The sequence below is a fragment of the Coregonus clupeaformis genome, unplaced genomic scaffold (genome assembly GCF_020615455.1).
Source record: "Coregonus clupeaformis isolate EN_2021a unplaced genomic scaffold, ASM2061545v1 scaf3162, whole genome shotgun sequence".
Taxonomy (NCBI): domain Eukaryota; kingdom Metazoa; phylum Chordata; class Actinopteri; order Salmoniformes; family Salmonidae; genus Coregonus; species Coregonus clupeaformis.
Window position 1 is genome coordinate 1 of NW_025536616.1, and position 22272 is coordinate 22272.

The 22272-nt window shown below is 45.5% G+C and overlaps 1 protein-coding gene and 1 pseudogene across 2 annotated transcripts; both read left to right on the top strand.

Annotated features, from left to right (window-relative positions):
* Positions 1 to 1233: 1233 nt before the first annotated feature.
* LOC123481281 lies at positions 1234 to 7244 on the top strand (annotated as a pseudogene).
* Positions 7245 to 16102: 8858 nt separating this feature from the next.
* On the top strand, positions 16103 to 18542 carry LOC123489676. Of its 2 annotated transcripts, none has more exons than XM_045220115.1 (4): positions 16103 to 17095; positions 17201 to 17454; positions 17796 to 17883; positions 18288 to 18542. In XM_045220115.1, the coding sequence occupies exons 1-4, from the start codon at positions 16267 to 16269 to the stop codon at positions 18470 to 18472; spliced, it is 1356 nt and encodes a 451-aa protein (XP_045076050.1). In that variant the 5' UTR covers positions 16103 to 16266; the 3' UTR covers positions 18473 to 18542. The 2 variants fall into 2 exon arrangements, with proteins under 2 accessions (XP_045076050.1, XP_045076051.1); XM_045220116.1 differs by having other exon boundaries at positions 17246 to 17454.
* Positions 18543 to 22272: the final 3730 nt, after the last annotated feature.

Here is a 22272-nt window from a genome sequence, read left to right on the forward strand (position 1 = left end):
CTCTCTCTCTCTCTCTCTCTCTCTCTCTCTCTCTCTCTCTCTCTCTCTCTCTCTCTCTCTCTCTCTCTCTCTCTCTCTCTCTCTCTCTCTCTCTCTCTCTCTCTCTCTCTCTCTCTCTTTATCCCTCCCCTCTCTCTCTCTACCATAGGGCACATTGAGGTGGTGAAACTGCTGGCCTCTCATGGATCAGAGGTGTCCTGTAAAGACAAGAAGGCCTACACCCCTCTCCACTCTGCAGCCTCCAGTGGAATGATCAGTGTGGTCAAGTACCTCCTGGACCTTGGTGTGGATGTGAGTCAACACGCATTTAAATGTGTAGGGGTTTTCATAATAGTAATGAAGAGAGAGAGGTTAGAGCCAGTGATTTGGACCAGGGGGTTTTCAGAACCAAGTAATGAAGAGAGAGAGGTTGGACCAGGGGTTTTCATAACCAAGTAATGAAGAGAGAGGTTGGACCAGGGGGTTTTCCATAACCAAGTAATGAAGAGAGAGAGGTTGGACCAGGGGTTTTCAGAACCAAGTAATGAAGAGAGAGAGGTTGGACCAGGGGGTTTTCATAACCAAGTAATGAAGAGAGAGAGGTTGGACCAGGGGGTTTTCAGAACCAAGTAATGAAGAGAGAGAGGTTGGACCAGGGGGTTTTCATAACCAAGTAATGAAGAGAGAGAGGCTGGACCAGGGGTTTTCATAACCAAGTAATGAAGAGAGAGAGGTTGGACCAGGGGGTTTTCATAACCAAGTAATGAAGAGAGAGAGGTTGGACCAGGGGTTTTCATAACCAAGTAATGAAGAGAGAGAGGTTGGACCAGGGGGTTTTCATAACCAAGTAATGAAGAGAGAGAGGTTGGACCAGGGGGTTTTCATAACCAAGTAATGAAGAGAGAGAGGTTGGACCAGGGGGTTTTCATAACCAAGTAATGAAGAGAGAGGTTGGACCAGGGGGTTTTCATAACCAAGTAATGAAGAGAGAGGTTGGACCAGGGGGTTTTCAGAACCAAGTGACCTGATCAGGAATGTATTGTTTTGTTCTCTCCCCCTCTCTCTCTCTCCACTCTTTTCCCTCCCTTGCTCCCCTCCAGATAAATTAGCCCAATGGGTACGGTAACACCCCCTCCACGTGGCATGCTACAACGGGCAGGATGTGGTGGTGAATGAGCTGATCGAGTGCGGCGCCAACGTGAACCAGGTGTACGAGAAGGGTTTCGCCCCCACTCCACTTCACGGCCGGCTCGCGCCATGGGGCGCTCTGCCTGGAGCTGCTGGTGGGCAACGGGGCCCTCGTCAACATCAAGGTGAGGAGACGGATGACCAACACTGTGTCTGAACTAAATAACACCCTATTCCCTATGTAGTACTACTTTTGACCAGGGGCCCATAGAGCAAGGAGCCGTGATGACACTGCCCAGGTCCCAAATGGCACCTTTCCCTTTATAAGTACACTACTTTGGTTCAAAAAGTAGTGTACTTATAAATAGGGTGCCATTGGACGCACACACTGACGCAGCACATGGCTTAGTATTTGGCCCTGGTCTACATTCAAATACCAATGGAATAGGCCTAACAATGCAAACTAAATGCAATCAAGCGCTCCTCCAATACGTGTTTGATTTTGCCTGTGGTCAGCAGCACAGACTGCCGTGTGAACCATCTTTGTCTTTCTATCTGCAGAGTAAAGATGGAAAGACCCCCCTCCACATGACGGCCATCCACGGACGCTTCTCCAGATCTCAAGCCATCATCCAGAATGGTGAGTCGCTGTGAATGCTCTCAACTGAATATATATGAACCAGTAGGCTCTTCAGCATTGTCTTTTGTCTTCAAACCATGATTCACTGGCACAGAGCAATGTTACTTGCAATGTGGTTGAACATGAAGCTTCATGAGGCCTCTAGGGTCAAGTGGTTGACGTGTGTGTGTGTGTCTGTGTGTGTGTTGTGTGTGTGTGTGTGGTGTGTGTGGTGTGTGTGTGTCTGTGTGTGTGTCTGTGTGTGTGTCTGTGTGTTGTGTGTGTGTGTGTTCTGTAGGTGCTGAGATCGACTGTGAAGATAAGAATGGAAACACACCTCTGCACATCTCTGCTCGCTACGGCCATGAGTTACTCATCAATACACTCATCACGAACGCAGCTGACACAGCCAAGTGAGAACACACACAGTTTCCAGCAAAAATGCAACATGCATCTGCAATTCTGTCATTGACCGAATTCCCGCTTGGAGACTATGCTCAACACATTGTGGTGTGTGGGGGGTTGATAGACAGGGCATTGCAGCATGCTGATGTGTTGATCTGCTGTGGGGTTTAATGAGGACTGTGATGTGGTGCTGTTTCCAATCTTAGCTGAATCAACTGTAAGTCGCTCTGGATAAGAGTGTCTGCTTAAAGTCTCAAATGTAAAAAATGTGTTGCAGGCGAGGCGTCCATGGGATGTTCCCCCTCCACCTGTCTGCTCTCAGTGGGTTCTCTGACTGCTGTCGGAAGCTCCTCTCATCAGGCTTTGATATAGACACCCCTGACGACTTTGGAAGGACCTGTTTACATGCAGCAGCTGTTGGGTGAGTGGACTGGTCCAGGCTTTACACCAAGGAATATTTAGTTCATGAACTGGAAAGCCACCAGAAAGAACAAACACATATTCACACTCTTACATTTCACATTGTTTAGCAGTATTAAAAATCGTATAGATCATTAGTGCGGTATCATTTCTGTATAATGTGGTTCCATGCCATGGTGGTATTGACTTGCGCTCTGGTCTAAATTGTCTTTATATCTTCTTGAAAGAGAAGAGAAACCTGCAAACTGCTCTTGCTAGTATCACTTTTTATTATTGCTTTTATTAGCATTATAAAAACAGTGATACTAGCAAGAGCAGTGTACGGGTTTCTCTTTTCCTAAGGTTCTCATTGTTACCATCCACCTGATAGCTCAGATGTGAAAGGGCCTTTCTGAACTTGATATCTTGTTACCATCCACCTGATAGCTCAGATGTACGAGGGCCTTTCTGAACTTGATATCTTGTTACCATCCACCTGATAGCTCAGATGTACGAGGGCCTTTCTGAACTTGATATCTTGTTACCAGGAACCTGGACTGTCTGAATCTGCTGCTCAAAACAGGGGCAGACTTCAACAGAAAGGACAGCTTCGGAAGGTCTGTCTGTGGCATCAAATAACTTTCATATGTGATCTTTATGATAATGGGGAATATAGTATAGGGGCATATAGGAATTATTATGGGAAATATTGGGCGGCAGGTAGCCTAGCGGTTAAGAGCGTTGGGTCAGTAACCGAAAGGTTGCTGGTTCAAATCCCCTAGCTGACTAGGTGAAAAATGTGTCTATGTGCACTGCAGCAAGGCACTTAACCCTAATTGCTCCTGTAAGTCGCACTGGATAAGAGTGTCTGCTAAATGACGTAAATGTAAAATGTAAATGTTTTACAGCTCCAATAAGCTGTTTCTGTTGTTGATGTTGAATGGTTTCTGTGCGTTCTTCTAGGAGTCCTCTGCATTATGCGGCAGCCAATTGTAACTACCAGTGTCTGTTTGCCTTGGTGGGGGTCTGGGGCCAGTGTGAACGATCTGGATAAAAGGGGTTGCACCCCGCTCCACTACGCTGCTGCCTCCGACACAGACGGAAAGTACGTCTCACACCTCTCTTACTGTTGTGTGTGTTGTGGTGCCATGACCTTTCACATTTCACTGTAGTCTGGAGAGTATGTTGTGGTGCCATGACCTTTCACATTTCACTGTAGTCTGGAGAGTATGTTGTGGTGCCATGACCTTTCACATTTCACTGTAGTCTGGAGAGTATGTTGTGGTGCCATGACCTTTCACATTTCACTGTAGTCTGGAGAGTATGTTGTGGTGCCATGACCTTTCACATTTCACTGTAGTCTGGAGAGTATGTTGTGGTGCCATGACCTTTCACATTTCACTGTAGTCTGGAGAGTATGTTGTGGTGCCATGACCTTTCACATTTCACTGTAGTCTGGAGAGTATGTTGTGGTGCCATGACCTTTCACATTTCACTGTAGTCTCGAGAGTATGTTGTGGTGCCATGACCTTTCACATTTCACTGTAGTCTGGAGAGTATGTTGTGGTGCCATGACCTTTCACATTTCACTGTAGTCTGGAGAGTATGTTGTGGTGCCATGACCTTTCACATTTCACTGTAGTCTGGAGAGTATGTTGTGGTGCCATGACCTTTCACATTTCACTGTAGTCTGGAGAGTATGTTGTGGTGCCATGACCTTTCACATTTCACTGTAGTCTGGAGAGTATGTTGTGGTGCCATGACCTTTCACATTTCACTGTAGTCTGGAGAGTATGTTGTGGTGCCATGACCTTTCACATTTCACTGAGTATGTTGTTGGCCGTGTTTGAATACATACTAGTGTTAAATATGCAGTGTGAAAGCTTGGCCACGTCTCCTTTGGGAAAGTGTCTCTGCTTGCTTATCTGTCTGTCTTGATGTTGGTATAATGATTAGTGAACTCTTGACCTCTGACCTCTAGGTGTCTGGAATATTTGCTGCGAAACGACGCTAACCCAGGGATCAGGGACAATCAGGGCTACAACGCAGTCCATTACGCGTCTGCGTACGGACACCGACTCTGTCTGGAGCTGGTGAGTCAGAACCACAGGGGACTAGACGCCCTGCATTCACAGACCTGTAGGGGGACCTGTCTCCAGACATCATTTGTAATAATTGATGATTCATTATTATATCATTGATTATTAGTTATTTCAAATCCATTCTTGTCTCCCCGCCCTTCCTCCCAGGCGGTGACGGGTCATGAGGAGTGTGTGGAGGCCCTGCTGCAGCACAGCGCCAGCTTCCTGGTTCGGGACTGTAAGGGGCGGACCCCTGTCCACCTGGCAGCGGCATCCGGACACATCGGGGTGCTGGGGGCTCCTACACGCCGCCCAGTCAGTGGAGACCCTCCCCGTCATCACAGACAACCAGGGCTACACGCCACTACACTGGGCCTGCTACAACGGTACGTACTGGACTAACAGAACACTAGATCTTTTCTGATTTTTCTCTCTTCAGCACCGTAAACATGTCCCTGAATTAGGCAGGCCATACAACGGTACGTACTGACTAACTGGACTGTAGCTCTGTTCTCTCCTCCATGAAGTGTACACTCATTCACTCCCTCTTGTGGCTTGAAAAGCATTCGATTGGTGTGGACGGAGCCATGTGGGGGAATGAACAAGGCTACAACAGAATTAGGGGTTATGACTCTCAGTGGAGGACCTTACACTGAAACAGGACTTTGTCAGGGATTGACATAGCATATGTTGTAGCTAAAACATCTTTTGTGACTTCACCATTGTCAGATGTGTAGCTTTCTCTGAGAGTATTGTTGTGGTCTGCAGCGACGTCATCTTTTTCCTGTATGAATCAATCTTCCACTAGGCCATGACACGTGTGTAGAGGTGCTGCTGGAACAGGAGGTTTTCCACAAGACCGAGGGCAACTCGTTCAGCCCCCTCCACTGAGCTGTGATCAATGACAACGAGGGGGCTGCAGAGATGCTGATTGACACTCTGGGGCCGGCCATTGTCAACGCCACTGACACCAAGAACCGGTAACTACAGCACATGACAAAGTCCTTTTCTTCTGGAGAATAATGTTGTCTTGGGAATAAAATGACCTCTGGGGTTGGATGAGGGATTGTAGATTACTTTTAATACATCTATTAGTGATTTTATATTTCTATGGTATAAACAGGGTTAATTGAACAAACTTGTTTATAACAGTCCTACATGATGTCGGTGAAATAAGTTTCCTCTCTCTCCAGGACCCCCCTGCATGCGGCGGCTTTCACGGACCACGTGGAGTGTCTTCAGCTGCTGCTAGGCCACAACGCCCAGGTCAACTCCCCCGATGCCTCCGGGAAGACCTCCCTCATGATGGCTGCTGAGAACGGACAAACCAACGCTGTCGGTACGCAGCCCCCCTCTCCTCCGCTTTGCCTCGCCCAGCCGGCTTAAGTTCAACATGTCTGTTTTACATTTTAATAAGTCGCTTCATTTCCTAATTGAGTTTCTTTATGTTTCTCTGTCTGTGTCAGAGCTGTTGGTGAGCAGTGCCAAAGCAGAGCTCACCCTGCAGGATGCAGTCAAGAACACTGCTCTTCATCTGGCCTGCAGTAAGGTGAGCATCCCCACATGAAGATGACGTTCATCTGAACAGTTGGCTCTCTCTGGTTAAAATTTTGGTCTGACATGTTTGACTCTGGTTTTTAAAGGGGCATGAAACCAGTGCTTTGTTGATATTGGAGAAGATTACAGACAGGAACCTCATCAACTCGACTAACGCAGCCTTACAGACGTACGTATGGTTCAGCTGTATTAATTGGGCCAGAAGAATTGGTCCTCTGTAGCTCAGCTGGTAGAGCACGGCGCTTGTAACGCCAAGGTAGTGGGTTCGATCCCCGGGACCACCCATACACAAAAAAATGTATGCACGCATGACTGTAAGTCGCTTTGGATAAAAGCGTCTGCTAAATGGCATATTATTATTATTATTATAATTGGAAGAAGTGCACTATATAGTGAATAGTCTGGCATTTGGGAGGTATCTTCATTTGCTGCTGGCTAATCTAACGGTACTTTCTCCTCAGGCCGTTACACGTTGCAGACAGAAATGGTCTGACAGTGGTGGTTCAGGAGCTACTAGTGAAGGGTGCTAGCGTGCTCGCAGTCGATGAGAATGGTAAGATCCATAACGCTAACACCGTTTTCTTCTGTACTTCTCTTCTCAATGTGTCCACAAATGTTTCTCTCTAGTCCACTGCTTGGTTGTTGTCTTAACTTTGTATCTCCTAGCCTGGTGTTATTTCATGTTTTTCACCAAAAGTGTTGTAGTAAACGGTGATGCTCCTGAAGTGACCCTCTGCTGTTCTGTTTGAACCCCTCAGGTTACACGCCTGCCTTGGCCTGCGCCCCCAACAAAGACGTGGCGGACTGCCTGGCGCTGATCCTGGCCACCATGATGCCCGTGTCCCCCTGCAACCCCGGCGCCCAGCCTGTCCTTCAGTGCCATTAACCACTACACCACCAGCCCCTCCAAGAGTGTGACCTTCGACAGCCTGCCCGTGCTGCGCAGCGAGCACAGCTCCTACTGCAGCTTCAACAACATCGGCCACCGCGACCACGATGGAGGCTTCTACAAGGATGAGGAACTCAACGACTCAGACTCAGAGACATACTGAGGGGGGTGGTGGTCGCTGCCCAGGAGCGGGAGCCAAGGGCAGGCGGATGGACAGTGAAGTGGGGCAGAGGCCACAAACAAATCCACACATACACACCGTGTCTTAAATCACCACAGCCAGCTTTGGGAGGGCACGAGCCGAGACAGTCCGCACAGGAGCCTTAAGAGTCCCGCAGTTGGAGAGAGAGAAATGGAGGGAGGGAGGGAGGGAGAGGGGAGGCACAACAGGCTGGCTGGCCACACTCATCCTCTCGTACCACCAGGTGTCCTTCCAGCAGATACTGGACTTCAGAGGAACTGCTGCTGCTATACCCCACCTTTACCTTTACCCACAAAGGTCCTAAACGGTAGAAACTGTCCAGCCAACAGACAGACGGACACCTTATGACGGCAATAACCTGTAGTCCAAGGGGATAGTAGCACTTCACTGAGTGAAAACAGACATGGACCAAAAGATGTGGAAGAAGCCTTTTCAAAACCTGTTTTGACAGTAGAAATGGGATTGAGCGTTTTGGGCTGAGAAAAAACATAAGGAGTGATGTTTCATTTAAGTTTTATGAGAGTGATGGTCATGTTTATCCGCACACTAAGACAGACAGAACGCACCTAGCCTCTTGGCTGTAATCCATGTGGGAGGAGGGGAAATCATTTATTTTTATGAACAAACATTTAAATAAAATCATTCATGTCTTAAGCTCCTGACCCTCTGTGGGAACCAAAAAATCGTAGAGTAATTTCAAAGAATTTCCATCCCCAATGGCACCCTATTCCTTTATAGTACACTACTTAAGACCAGGGCCCATAGGGATCTGGTCAAAAGTAGTGTACTCTATAAAGAATAGGGTGCCATTTAAGACGTAAAGTTTTGCATTTGTATGACAGGACTATTTACATTTGTGTTATTAAACCTACCTGTCCTTTGCCCTCTAGAAAATATTTTAGAAAGAATACATGAATGAATAATTTACTTTCTTGTGATATTTATGTCATCATTTTGTGCCTTCTTTAGTTACTGAGGGGAGGTTAGGAGAGTAGGGGCAGCTGTATGAGCGAAAACAATGATGCACACTAAGTACTACAACGTTTGTGAAAAGCACTGATACTATTCCGAAGGCAGAAAACATGCCTCCCTTGGAGAGGAGAAACACTGTAAACCAATGGTAGGACAGCAGCATTTAGATTTTCTTCTGTTGAAAAAAAAATATATATATTATTTGTCTTGGTCTTATAATCAATGTATTTTGACAGGTTTTGCTTGCTTTAACTTCTTCAAAAAAATGAAACCACTCAATCCTTTTATGTGATTGCTTGTTCAAACCCCCGTTTTTGTCTCTTTTTGAAAATCATTTTAACTGGAAATATGTACAATACATATGCTATGTTCGTCAAATCAGGAACAGGAGGTTCACAGATTTTTTCGTGTCCTTTTTTTTCTTTAAAAGGATGAAACTAGCATGTACATATGAAATAGTGACTGAATTCGAAACTCCCATGAATTCTTTCAGTATCTGAAGATTGCTGTATATTTTATGAGTAATAAAATAAAGAAATGAGTTATGTTATTTAATAATGAACTATGGGTTATCTGTTTTATGTGACAACCGCAGTATCAATTTCTAGGTGACAGTGGTGCTAATCCCAAAAGAAAGGCTACATACAACAAGGAACAAGAAGTCTATTGGCAAAGTGATGAATATTTTTTATTTATTTATTTTTATTTATTTTATTTCACCTTTATTTAACCAGGTAAGCCAGCTGAGAACAGGTTCTCATTTACAACTGCGACCTGGCCAAGATAAAGCAAAGCAGTGCAATAAAAACAACACAGAGTTACATATGGGGTAAAAAACATAAAGTCAAAAATACAACAAAAAATAGATATACAGTGTGTGCAAATGTAGCAAGTTATGGAGGTAAGGCAATAAATAGGCTATAGTGCAAAATAATTACAATAGTATTAACACTGGAATGCTAGATGTGCAAGAGATTATGTGCAAATAGAGATACTGGGGTGCAAAAGAGCAAAATAAATAACAATATAGGGATGAGGTAGTTGGGTGGGCTAATTTCAGATGGGCTGTGTACAGGTGCATTGATCGGTAAGGTGCTCTGACAACTGATGCTTAAAGTTAGTGAGGGAGATAAGAGTCTCCAGCTTCAGAGATTTTTGCAATTCGTTCCAGTCATTGGCAGCAGAGAACTGGAAGGAATGGCGGCCAAAGGAGGTGTTGGCTTTGGGAATGACCAGTGAGATATATATTATTATAATATTGCATGTACCTTGGCCTAACGGTGTGGGTTATGTATTTTATTTTTCATGGCGTCCTCAACATTACAGTTTTAAGGGCAACAATAGCCTACATTTGTTTACAACTCGCAGGATTTCCATACATGAGCTTTCAACAACACAGAGAGTTGCATCAGCACGAGATCGAAAGTGCGTCAAATCTGTACAGGTCATTGTTACGTCATCACTGATAAACGTTGAAACTGATCAGAAACCGCTGGAGCAGTTCAGTCTAATCCTCCCTGGTGCTGGAGGATTGCGTTTGTTTTCGCTCTGGATGCGCGTTCATTTTGGCAAGGAAATGTGCTGATTTTGCAAGGAGATGGAGAATAAAGAGTTCAAGGTAGGCATGTTATTTATTTTTAAATCTTCAATTATATTAATTACTGTGGATTAAATATTGTTTAACAAATGAAATAGTGTGCTATTCATGCTGTAATATCAAACTAGAAAGTCTATGGCCGGGGAGTCATGAGAGTTGGCTAAAGGTACAGTAGGGTCAAATGGGGGTCAAAGGTTATGACAGGACCTTCATAAATTCGTCCAAAATGGCACCCTATTCCCTATGTAGGCTAGTGCACTACTTTTGACCAGGAGCCATAGAAGGGTTGGCTGATGTCACGAAAATGATGCTCGCGCATCGATGGCCGGAAGTCGTGTATCTTGTTATGATTCTGAACCTCAGCTAACAACAAGCTGCCATGTGGGGAATCGTAGCTCTGTGGCATGTTTCAGCTCGTTGTATGGTGTTATTGATACCAAGTCTTGTTTTGAGGTGTTTTGACTGATATCATGTCTATGCAATGACGAAAATTCGCTACCTAGCTAACCAACAACAACTGTAACAATGTATTTGAGACGAGTTCATTGTTCAAATGTATTTATGTTTGCATTAAACATTTAGAGACTAAATATAGTTTACATGTTGTCTAAGTCAAACCCTGTCTATTTTGCCCAATAGTTGCATGCCAGTTTTGTTGCTTAACAACCAACCCCTCTATAGAGTCCCACAGTGGAGGTGTGATAATACCCATAAAACCTAGCGGTCAAACAGGGAAATGGTTCCAATCGTTTTTCCACCATTAATTTTTCCCATAGGCGATTTTAGAAACACATAAAATAAGGGCTGTATTTCGTGTAGGCTTACCCTGGCGTGACGTTTTTGTAACCATGTAAATCTCTCTCGGACAAGTTGATGTATTTGATGTATTTTTCTATTACATGTATGACATTTCATTGAGATATTTTGTGTTTTAATGACGCATAATTGAATTCCAGCCTAACTCTGCTTTCTGTTGTCGCCATCAGGCTGCAGTGGTGACATTCACTACCGTGACCCACAAGGATGAAACTTCCCAGACCAGCCTCACCCTCAGCAGGGGAAAGAGAAGCTACCCAGACCTACTACACACCTTTGTGCAGGACATGAAGGACGAGTAAGTTGCTCTTTGGCTTCCCCATGCATCCCCTAGATATGTTCCCTATCTCAATTGCATACTCCTCGTGTCCTCTCTTCTCAAAACCCATTGGATGAGAAAGCCAGAGGTCCCGCCCTTCTGACCTTCTCACCCAATGGGTTTTGAGAAGGAGGCGAGGAGATTGAGAGTCTGCCATAGTCTCGGGCCAATACAAAGGACTCAACGGACCAAATAACCAATCAGGGATGTCTGGGTGTGGCCTAGTTCCATAGAGGTCCATCCATAACGTAGTCTAAGATAATAGAGGTAATGTCCATCCATAACGTAATCTAAAATAATAGAGGTAATGTCCATCCATAACGTAATCTAAAATAATAGAGGTAATGTCCATCCATAACGTAATCTAAAATAATAGAGGTAATGTCCATCCATAACGTAATCTAAAATAATAATAATATATATAAGTAATCTAAAATAATAGAGGTAAGTCATCCATAACGTAATCTAAAATAATAGAGGTAATGTCCATCCATAACGTAGTCTAAGATAATAGAGGTAATGTCATGTAGTTCATTGTGTACTTGCATTTATTTACTTTTCAGCCATTGGAATCTGCTGAGTGAGAATATGCGTGCCGGGGTGAGTTATAGTCACCTCTAAAGTAGTTAATGTTGGTAAAATGGACCAAACATTCATTTGTGGAAATCCTGCAGGACCTTTAATCCTGAACCACTGCTTTAATTGACTAGCTTGAGTAAATGGTTCTAAGTTTTATATCAGTGCAGCCCCTTTAACAAACTAACTCTGTATGGTCTTTTAACATTGCAGATGAGCAGACATGAGTTTAGTGCCAAGTGCATGGATATTGTAGCATGGGTGATGGAGTCTACATCCACTGTGGTTGTTCCCGCCCTTGACCTCACCATGCAGATAGAGCTCTCTGATTCGCCAAGCTCTTCTGGATCAGGAAGTAATGAGGCAGGAGAGGTGACCTCTCTTGGCCGCAGCGTCAGATTCAGCTGTAGTGGAGGACCCAGCAGGTGCACCAGCGCCAGAACCGCCTGCAGCACACGCACTCCCACGCCTTTCCCCTCCTCTCACAGGTACCTAGCCCTATCCCCTCCTCTCACAGGTACCTAGCCCTATCCATGCCTCTCACAGGTACCTAGCCCTATCCACTCCTCTCACAGGTACCTAGCCTTATCCCCGCCTCTCACAGGTACCTAGCCCTATCCATGCTCTCTCACAGGTACCTAGCCCTATCCACGCCTCTCACAGGTACCTAGCCCTATCCCCTCCTCTCAAAGGTACCTAGCCCTATCCCCTCCTCGCACAGGTACCTAGCCCTATCCCCTCCTCTCAAAGGTACCTAGCCCTATCCTCTCCTCTCACAGGTACCTACCCCTATCCCCTCCTCTCACAGGTACCTACCCCTATCCACGCCTCTCAAAGGTACCTAGCCCTATCCCCTCCTCTCACAGGTACCTAGCCCTATCCCCTCCTCTCACAGGTACCTAGCCCCTATCCCCCTCCTCTCACAGGTACCTAGCCCTATCCACACCTCTCACAGGTACCTAGCCCTATCCCCTCCTCTCACAGGTACCTAGCCCTATCCACGCCTCTCACAGGTACCTAGCCCTATCCCCGCCTCTCACAGGTACCTAGCACTATCCCCTCCTCTCACAGGTACCTAGCCCTATCCCCTCCTCTCACAGGTACCTAGCCCTATCCCCTCCTCTCACAGGTACCTAGCCCTATCCACGCCTCTAACAGGTACCTAGCCCTATCCCCCCTCTCACAGGTACCTAGCCCTATCCACGCCTCTCACAGGTACCTAGCCCTATCCACGCCTCTCACAGGTACCTAGCCCTATCCCCTCCTCTCAAAAGTACCTAGCCCTATCAACTCCTCTCACAGGTACCTAGCCCTATCCTCCTCTCAAAGGTACCTAGCCCTATCCCCTCCTCTCACAGGTACCTACCCCTATCCCCTCCTTTCACAGGTACCTAGCCCTATCCCCTCCTTTCACAGGTACCTAGCCCTATCCCCTCCTCTCACAGGTACCTACCCCTATCCACGCCTCTCACAGGTACCTAGCCCTATCCCCGCCTCTCACAGGTACCTAGCCCTATCCCCTCCTCTCACAGGTACCTAGCCCTATCCCCTCCTCTCACAGGTACCTAGCCCTATCCCCTCCTCTCACAGGTACCTAGCCCTATCCCCTCCTCTCACAGATACCTAGCTCTATCCCCTCCTCTTTTTGCAGGTATTTCCTGTTATAGGTACAAATATCCATTCCAGATCCACTTAGTGAGAAATACTACTTAGATACTACACAACCACTCTAAAACGTTTACTCTAAATGTTAATGTTTGGACTGAGTGTGGTTTGAGATGGTTCACAATGCTTCCTTTGAATAACAATAACAAGGTTGAGTTTGTGTCCCAAATTCTTGGATCATATTTTTTTATTTTGTTACCATGTACTATTCATTTATGTTGTGCATTCTGCAGGTGCATGACCTCTTTGCTGAGTGAGGACGAAGAGCGATATGTCTCCTCACCTGAGGGTGGCGATAGAGAGATGAGACACAGACCACACTCAGCACCACTGAGATCTGTGTTTGGCATCTCTGAGGACTCTGTCTTCGACATGGTCCAGAGCGGCCAGTCGCAGGGTGACATCGTACCGCCGCCCAAACGGAGTAGACAGGAGAAATACAGACCTAGCAAAATGTCAACGGATGGCAAGTTTATGATGGGTATTGTCGAGTTGGTTATAAACCTTCTCAACTCCAGATTGGCTGAGCTAATGCGAAGTGTCAGTCAGGGAACTCTAGTTCTGCTGACTGGAAGTATCTCAGCAAGTCAACAGTTTGCCCAAGAGATGCTAAGCATGGCGACTTCTAAGATGTATTCCCATGCCATAGAGCATATTGCGCTCGGCCACAAGTCTCCCCTTGAGTTAGAGAGGGAGCTTGAGGCCATCTTGGGTCCTCTGGCTGGACAGGTCATAGTGATCATCATAGATAGCATCATCAAGTCTAAAACCAACGGAGGAAATGAGGGGAGAGCGACCAGTCCCTTGACCTATTTTCTAACTGCCATTTCGGCAGAAATACAAAGCCTAGTGGTTCACAGATCGGCTAGCAGACCATCCACCAGACTGTCCAACAACGACCCACTGCTGAACATTTCCAAGTCAAAGGTCTTAAGATCAGTTCTGCTCAAAATGGCAGAGCTCTTTGGCCAAGGTCCAAGTGAAACCTGTCTAGATCCACTAGTCCAGAGTCAGTCCAACAACTCCATTTGCGACTGGACTATGAATGCAGCCACCATTCATCCAAGTACATTTCTGTCCGACAACAGAGTGACAGAAGTGTCATCCGATGTTGTGGATCTTGTACTTGAGTTTTTTTGGATAACAGGATTTTTGGATAACAGGAACCCGTCAAGGCCACAGAGTGCCTGCTCCCACAACTCAGCTAGTGGAGCAATAGATATGAGAGCTCTTGCTGGGGACTTGGTCAGACAGGTGTCTGTCAAACTCAGCCCGTTTGTCTCTGAGAGTCAACTCTCCACCATGTCCATGACAGATCTGTCATCATCTTTTTCTGACTCCACCTTGAAGCAGTTGTGTTCTCGCTCTGTTGTTGCTCTGGCAACTGCCTGTCAAGCAATCAAAACAGAGCTCGAGAACCAGAGACCTACCAACCTGGCAGCCAGAGACCTACTATCGTCTCTGGTAGAGACCATTGAGGACATGGATATCTCTGACATCCTCCAGGGCCCGTCGGCCATTTTGGAGGAGGCTGCTGTGATAAAGCACCCAGAGATGTCCACCTCGACAATATACAGATCTCTGCTTCTCGACTCATCTCTCGCCTCCTCTAAGATGGTCACTGAGAGCATTATCTTCAACAACCCATGCCCATCAGAGGAGAATGTGAGTATTCAGAAGGAGCTCCCTGCTGATAAAGTTGACATCCTCCATGGTCAACCAGTGGAGGAGTATATTGTCAAAGCTGAGCAATGCATCACTCAGGTCATTCAGGATGCAGCTGTGACATATACTGCTGCGCTGGATAAAACCGACACTTGTGGGAAACTGTCGGAAATCCTATCTGTCCATGTTTCCTCAGAGAATATTGAGGAGGCATCCTCTGATCTCTTTGGTGGAATTATTTCCGACCTGCATGAGGTATCTGAGGTCAATAAGGCCTCCATGCGTACGAAATCAGGTCGCAAAATGTTCTGGGTGGAAGTGAGTTCAGGTTCCCAGAAGATTTATACCAAAACCCTGGACAAACTAAGGAAGCTGTTCACCTCCCACCATCTCACTGAGGGAAAAAAATACTCCTGTGCAAATCGAGCTTTCTGCAACTGGACTACTTGTAACTGAGGCCACTGTGCAGGAATCTCCTGAGCCACTTGGCAGTGTCTCCTGTACAGAAGACAGACAGTAAGACCCCTTCTAAGTCCCCAGCCTCAGCCTACCAGCTCACCCTCGACACCTGCACTAAAGGGGTAATCAAACAGGTGATCTCGGTGCTGAGGGTGGACACTTCAAAGGAAGACTGCTCCGCTTCCGTTGGGGAGAGCACGTCAAATTCATCCTTCGACTTCAACCAGAAGTTGGACTCGATAATTTCGAAATTGGAGGACCTCTCCATTTCGAGTGATGTGACGTCAGCCGAGATTGCCACACTCACGCGATCTCTTAGTGCAGCCAGCAGAACCTCTAACATTTCCATCCAGAGCTTTCACAGTGCTGAGTTCCGAGCTAAGGCCAAACACATTGTGAGTGAGACCATTCTCAGAGCTGCTAGCAAAGCCAGCCATTCTTTGCTACAGAGCATGCCTAGCACCACCTTCTCACACCATGCGGTTTCTACAGCCGAAGATATAGTAAATATTATCATGCAAGACCTTGAAAGTGTATCCCAGTACACTGTGGACGACGCAGACTCCTTCCCACTAGGAGAGAAAAAGCTGGAGTCCCAGCTCAAACCCAGAGTTGTCTTTGACAACTTATTGGATGCTGCTCAAACCATGTACCACAGAGTAAAGGATAGACTGAACATCTTTTTCTCTTTTCCACCAGTGTCAGTCACCACAGCCAAATATGTGCTGGACTCCGCCCCTGTGGAGACACTCAGACATTCTAAGTCCGCTGCTCTTGTTGAGGACAGGAGCCGCCCTCCGTCTGTGAGAAGTGAGAAGCCTTTGTCAAAAGTCTGTTTGGCTAAAAGGTCTAAAACCCTTCTGTCTTCGAGTGGCTCTTCAACAGACCACCATGTAATTGACACATGCAGTGAGGATGTCACTCTGCCCACCAGGAGTATGTCAGTTGTGAGCAACAACAGTTTGAAGAGAGCCTCTCCTCTCCACGGCAGTGGATTGAGTGAAAGTTGCAAACCTCTTGTGGCTCTAAAAGACGTAACAGTGGCAGTCAGCCAAGAAGGCTTTAGCAAAACTGCAAAGAAGACGCTCAGCTTGATCCTAAATGTGATCAAGTGTAGAGTGGCCAACTCTGAGAGTTCATCTGTTGGGCAGATTGCAAGTGAGGAGTGTCTGATAGCCACTAACATGTTAGACTCTGTACTGGAGAGCCTTGACCAGTTGCCTGACATGAGCGCTGCCGATGAGATCACAAGGACAGAATCCCATACCTCTATCGCAATGGACGAGACAGGTTCACGGTCAACGCTTGTGAGCCAACAAGAAATAAACATATCTGACACCAATATCATAGTGAAAACTATAATGGACACATTGAAGACGGACGACCCAGAGATGACTTCAGCAGAAGAACATCTGGATAGGCTCCTGTCAGTTGAAGCCCTTCAAGGTGCATCTGGCAACCTGATCACAAAGGTCCATGGTCTCATTCAGGAGATAACCATAAACCGCCAGCTTCAATCCATGGTTGGCCACAGAAGCCTCTCTCAACCAGCGCTGCCTAAACCAGCCCTGAGGAAGCTGTCAAAGGACGATGCCTCAGAGCTCATTTACAACTTTGCCCAGACTTCTGTTAGGAGACTCCTGGGGCAGTGTATGGGAAGGCCTATGCCACCATCGGCTGAAATGGTTTTGGATCAGGTCATCAAGTTGATGACAGACGTGGTGATGGACAGCCTGACTTATGTGTCCAAGTCTACAATGGAGGATGGTAAGTGAAAGTACCTATTTTCATCTGCATAGGACTTAATTGTAACATGCTCAATACATTGCGTTTTATGATGTAAAATTCAATGGCTGCGTCCTCTTCTCCCAGTTATTGTACACAGGTCGGTCACACTAGCGTGCTCTTCTCACTCAGACACCAGCAATGCCACAAGTGACATCACTCATGGTGTTGTAGCTGACCTTAAGGCTACTGAGGAATTCCCTGCCAGGAGCCTTAGCCCGGCTGATGTAAAGGCTGACGGCATGGCCCGCCTTCCCTCTGCCAGAGGGGAAGGGACTAAGAAGAACAGGAAGTGGCGTTTCCTACCGAAAATGCATAAGTTTCCAAAGATCATGATTAAGGTAGGGTGCTCTGTGTTTTGAGATTACATCTGTAAGGCAGGGCTGAAATTTACCCTACAGATTCACTACACCCCTATTGTCTCTCAGCATTAGAACAATACTGTTGTCATTGTCTTTAGGAGGTTGAGTGAGGACGCTGTAATGCAATCCTAATACACATGGGAGAGAGTCAATGGCTATGTCCCAAATGGCACCCTATTCCCTATATAGTGCACTAATTTTTACCAGCGCTCTATGGGCCCTTTCAAAAGTAGTGCCTTACGTAGCGAATAGGGTGCCTTTTGGGATGCACACTCTGTATTTTACACAGGCTCAGTTGTCCTGATGTGTTTTGTCAACAGCTGTTCAAGACAAAAGGGGAACCGAAGAGACACCCTGAACAGGATGCACTGCCTACCAAACGTCTCAGAGAGACTCATATTTCACAGGGTAAGTGATAAGCATCGATAATGTCATATTGATGTATCACCCTATGACAAGCTTGTTAAAACAGTGACAACAGATACAGGCAGACCGACGGACAGACAGGCAGACGGACAGGCAGGCAGGCAGGCAGGCAGACGGACAGGCAGACAGGCAGGCAGACAGACAGACAGACAGACAGACAGACAGACAGACAGACAGGCAGACGGACAGGCAGGCAGACGGACAGACAGGCAGACGGACAGACAGGCAGACGGACGGGCAGACAGACGGACAGGCAGACGGACGGGCAGGCAGACAGACTGACAGACAGGCAGGCAGGCAGGCAGGCAGACGGACAGGCAGGCAGGCAGACGGACAGACACAAACACACACATTCATTTTCTGATTATGAAATGTTCTTATGACAGATGCTGAGTGTGAGGTTCCAGAGGTTCCATCCACTCCCCCTCCCAAGGAGGACCTGACAACCACACCGGCCCCTGCTCCCCAGGAGTCCCAGTCCTGTAAACGCCCACTCATAGTCAGGGTGTTACACGCTCTCTCCAGAGCCATCTCCAAACCATTCAGAGGAGCTTCTGGGAAGAAGAATTAGCCAAATGCCTGATTTTATTAATATGATATTTTAATCAGAGCCTTTATTTAATAAAACATTACTGCATTGATTTCTGTCTATAGTAGTCTTCATGTATGTGCAAGAGAACGGTAAAGTACTTCAAACCACATAGTCAAAAGTATTCATAGTGAAGTACCGTTTATGATTATTGATTGTGGAAATACACATAATACAGAAAAGTTGTTGTCACATATAAAGACAGACATAAAGGAGAACTCCGTAGACCAGTCACATTCTCAAGCCATAACTAAATCCATGAATGGATCTCCTATAAGATGACAGGAGAACATTTGTAACACTTTCTATGAAGCCTATATCTATAATGCATACACTCAAGTCATTTACATTTTACATTTTAGTCATTTAGTAGAAGCTCTTATCCAGAGCGACTTACAGTTAGTGAGTGCATACATTTTTGATTTTTTTCATACTGTCATACACTCATAATGACTTAATTGAGTTAAGTGTTAAGTAAAGTGCAGTTATAAACACATAATGAGGGCTTATTATGTATTTCTTGCAATAAAAAAAGAAAAATGCTACTAGTTTATTAAATATTCATGACTGCTATTGCACGGCTCATGTCCACACTTCTGTACAATAGGGGGCAGTAATGCACCATAACGTTGGATGCCAACTGCCTATAAACCCACTGAAGAAGAAAAAGCTACTCATGTAATGCATGCTGGAAAGCAGACAAAAACTAATGATTTGCAAGAGATCTAAACACGATTTATAAGCTACTGAACAACAAGTCCAAGAAAGCATTGCTAACCGCGTTTGCACTTTGAACAGATTTCTCGACAATAATAATGGAAGATGTGACTGGGGCTCAGCTCATTGCAGAGGCACTAAAAGCTCAGGTGAAGTGTGTGCAATTTATATAAAACAGTGTTATACTGTGTAACCGTGTTGCTAAGAATATATTAGTCGCTGATCATGTCCTTGGCAGTGAGAATGTAGCACTACGAGTTGTGAAAGTGTGCCAAAGGTCATTGCACTGGTATAGCTAACTATTAATATTGTTGTAGAAAAACATTTAGATGTTTATGTGGAATAGCATATGTTAACATAGTGAGTTTTTGTCCTGGGTCCGCCTGGGTCCTGCAGTCGGTGAAAAGCAATTGCACTGCCTGCATCTCAGAACTGCGGCCGCCTTGATCTCATGAGGTTATCGTTGCCCGTGTGTGCATGACGTCAGAGAAAGTCGGGATCAAGTCGGACACAAATCTAACCAGCATGCATTGGGCGGTGATCGATTCTGCGCAGACCTGGCTCATCTCAAATGGGCCTCTTGTCTATGTTCTGTCGGCATGGTTATACTGGCCTGTGGCCTTCTTGGAGGCCTTGATGATATCGGAGGGGGGCTCCCATTTGAAGCAGGGCTCCAGATTGGCCATCTTTATGGTCATTATTGAGGACAGGGTGCCATCCAATGCTAGGCTGTTTCTTCTCTTGGTTTTGTTCAGTCCCACAACTGAAAACACCCTCTCAGCATCTGCGTTTGCATGGGGGCAACACCAGGACAAGCTTGGCGACGGCAGCAAGCCTCTCGAATTCTTTGGCTCCTGTCACCTATGGAAAATGCACCAAAACACAATGGAAAAACATACCTTGATTTTTGATTGATTAATACTGTGAGTATACTGTAGGTTGATCCATTAACAAAGTTCAGATAAAAACATGCATAATTTGAAACATGCATGACACATATATGCATGCAACAATTTTAAGCAACAGATGTAGCCAAGCCACACCTGCCAAAAGGAAAGACAAAAAAGGAAAAAAAAATTACCTTATGCTTCCGGTTGCCATTTCAGCCCAGAAGCTTTCCATTTCAGTTTAGTCCTGCAGGGATATCATTGGCATGGTCTGATAATTTAGAAACTCCTCACCCAGAAGGTCATGCTCCTCTGGCCAATGGTATGGGAGGAGATGGGGAAACCTATTTATGAAAGTAGAGTTACAAGTTGTTACGTTTTAGGTATATAGTCATCAACCAGCAGCAGTTCATACACATCTTTGAGGAGAAGCCACATAAGAATATCTCATGTGCAGTAGGAGTGAACACACCTCATCATAAAACACAGGGTATTTTAGCTAAGATGATAGACAATAATTAGAGAAAAAAATAACCTTTCAACAAAGTACAGGACATCTTCGATGTCACTTTCAGCCCTCTGCCGTACATCTACAAATTGTGCGTGCTTGATCAGTGGCTCTTCCAGTGGCAGCTTCTTAAGTGCATAGTCCACAGCACTTGTCAGGAAACACAACACAGCTTCATGGAATGAATCCACCTGCTGTGGTGTGATGTCACCCTCGTGGAGTAATCTGTTAAGTTTAGCCCTGGTTGTGAACCCAATACAGCATATCGGTATAAGGTACAAGGCTAAATATCACATATCACAGTGTTTGATCATAATAATAGTCAAATACTAACCTGGTAAATGGTTTGCCTTTTCTTCAAAGGCAATTTCACAAGGCTCCTCATGGCACTGCAGAGCTGCTGGAACCATAAACTTGGAACATAGCTTGCGTACGAATTTCACCATCTATAACAGACATTTACAAAAATAGTAGGTGAAACCTGTTTTAGAGGACCCCTGCAGATATCAGCAAGAAACACAGAATGGAAAAAACAGCAAAATCCAATCCCACCTCATCATGTAACAAAAATATTGATGACTGCTCTCTCTGAAGCAGCAAGTTGAAAGAAGTGAAAGTTGGTACGGTGGCTTGGAAGAACAGCAGGTACACTTCTGTCATGGGGTCAGTGGAATGTCTGCACAAGTCTCTTGAACCTGGCCTGATTTTCATCTTGAATCAATCAACCAAAGGGGGCACAGGGTCACCTGCCCCCTCAGATTTGTGATGTTTAAATTTGTTTTGTTATTTTTTCTCTGTCATACTATTAACCATGAATTTGGCTTTAGCTAGCCCAGATAGGATCCCATTCTCCCAACCTAATAACTACACTGAACAAAAATATTAACGCAATATGTAAAGTGTTGGTCCCATGTTTCATGAGCTGAAATAAAAGCGTGAAATATTTCGTTCGCACAAAAAGCTTATTTTTCTCAAATTGTGTGCACAAATTTGTTTACATCCCTGTAAGCGAGCATTTCTCCTTTGCCAAGATAATCCATCCACCTGACAAATATGGCATATCAAGAAGCTGATTAAACATCATGATAATTACACAGGTGCACCTTGTGCTGAGGACAATAAAATGCCACTCTAAAATATGCAGTTTTGTCACACAACACAATGCACAGATGTTTCAAGTTTTGAGGCAGCGTGCAATTGGCTTACGGACTGCAGGAATGTCCACCAGAGCTGTTAACAGATACGTTTATGTTAGTTTCTCAACCATAAGCCAAGGCGGCTTTAGAGAATTTGGCAGTACTTCTAACTGGCCTCACGACTTCAGACCACTTGTAAAGCAGCGTATGGGCGAGCTGTTGGCTGATGTCAACGTTGTGAATGCTCCATGGTGGCAGTGGGGTTATGGTATGGGCAGGCATAAGCTACAGACAATGAACACAATTGCATTTATCGATGACAATTTGAATGCACAGATATACCGTGGGATAGTGTACGTGCACAAAGTGAGTTTGTAACATGTATATCATTCTTACTTGTTGTTCTTTATATTTACTACCATTGCCTATTGTAAGTTGCCTCTCTGTGTTTTACTGTGTTGTGTAATACTCCGCAGGTAGCATTATGCCATTAATACAGCCCTTCCTTTGTTAATAGCGTTGTTGCTCTACTTG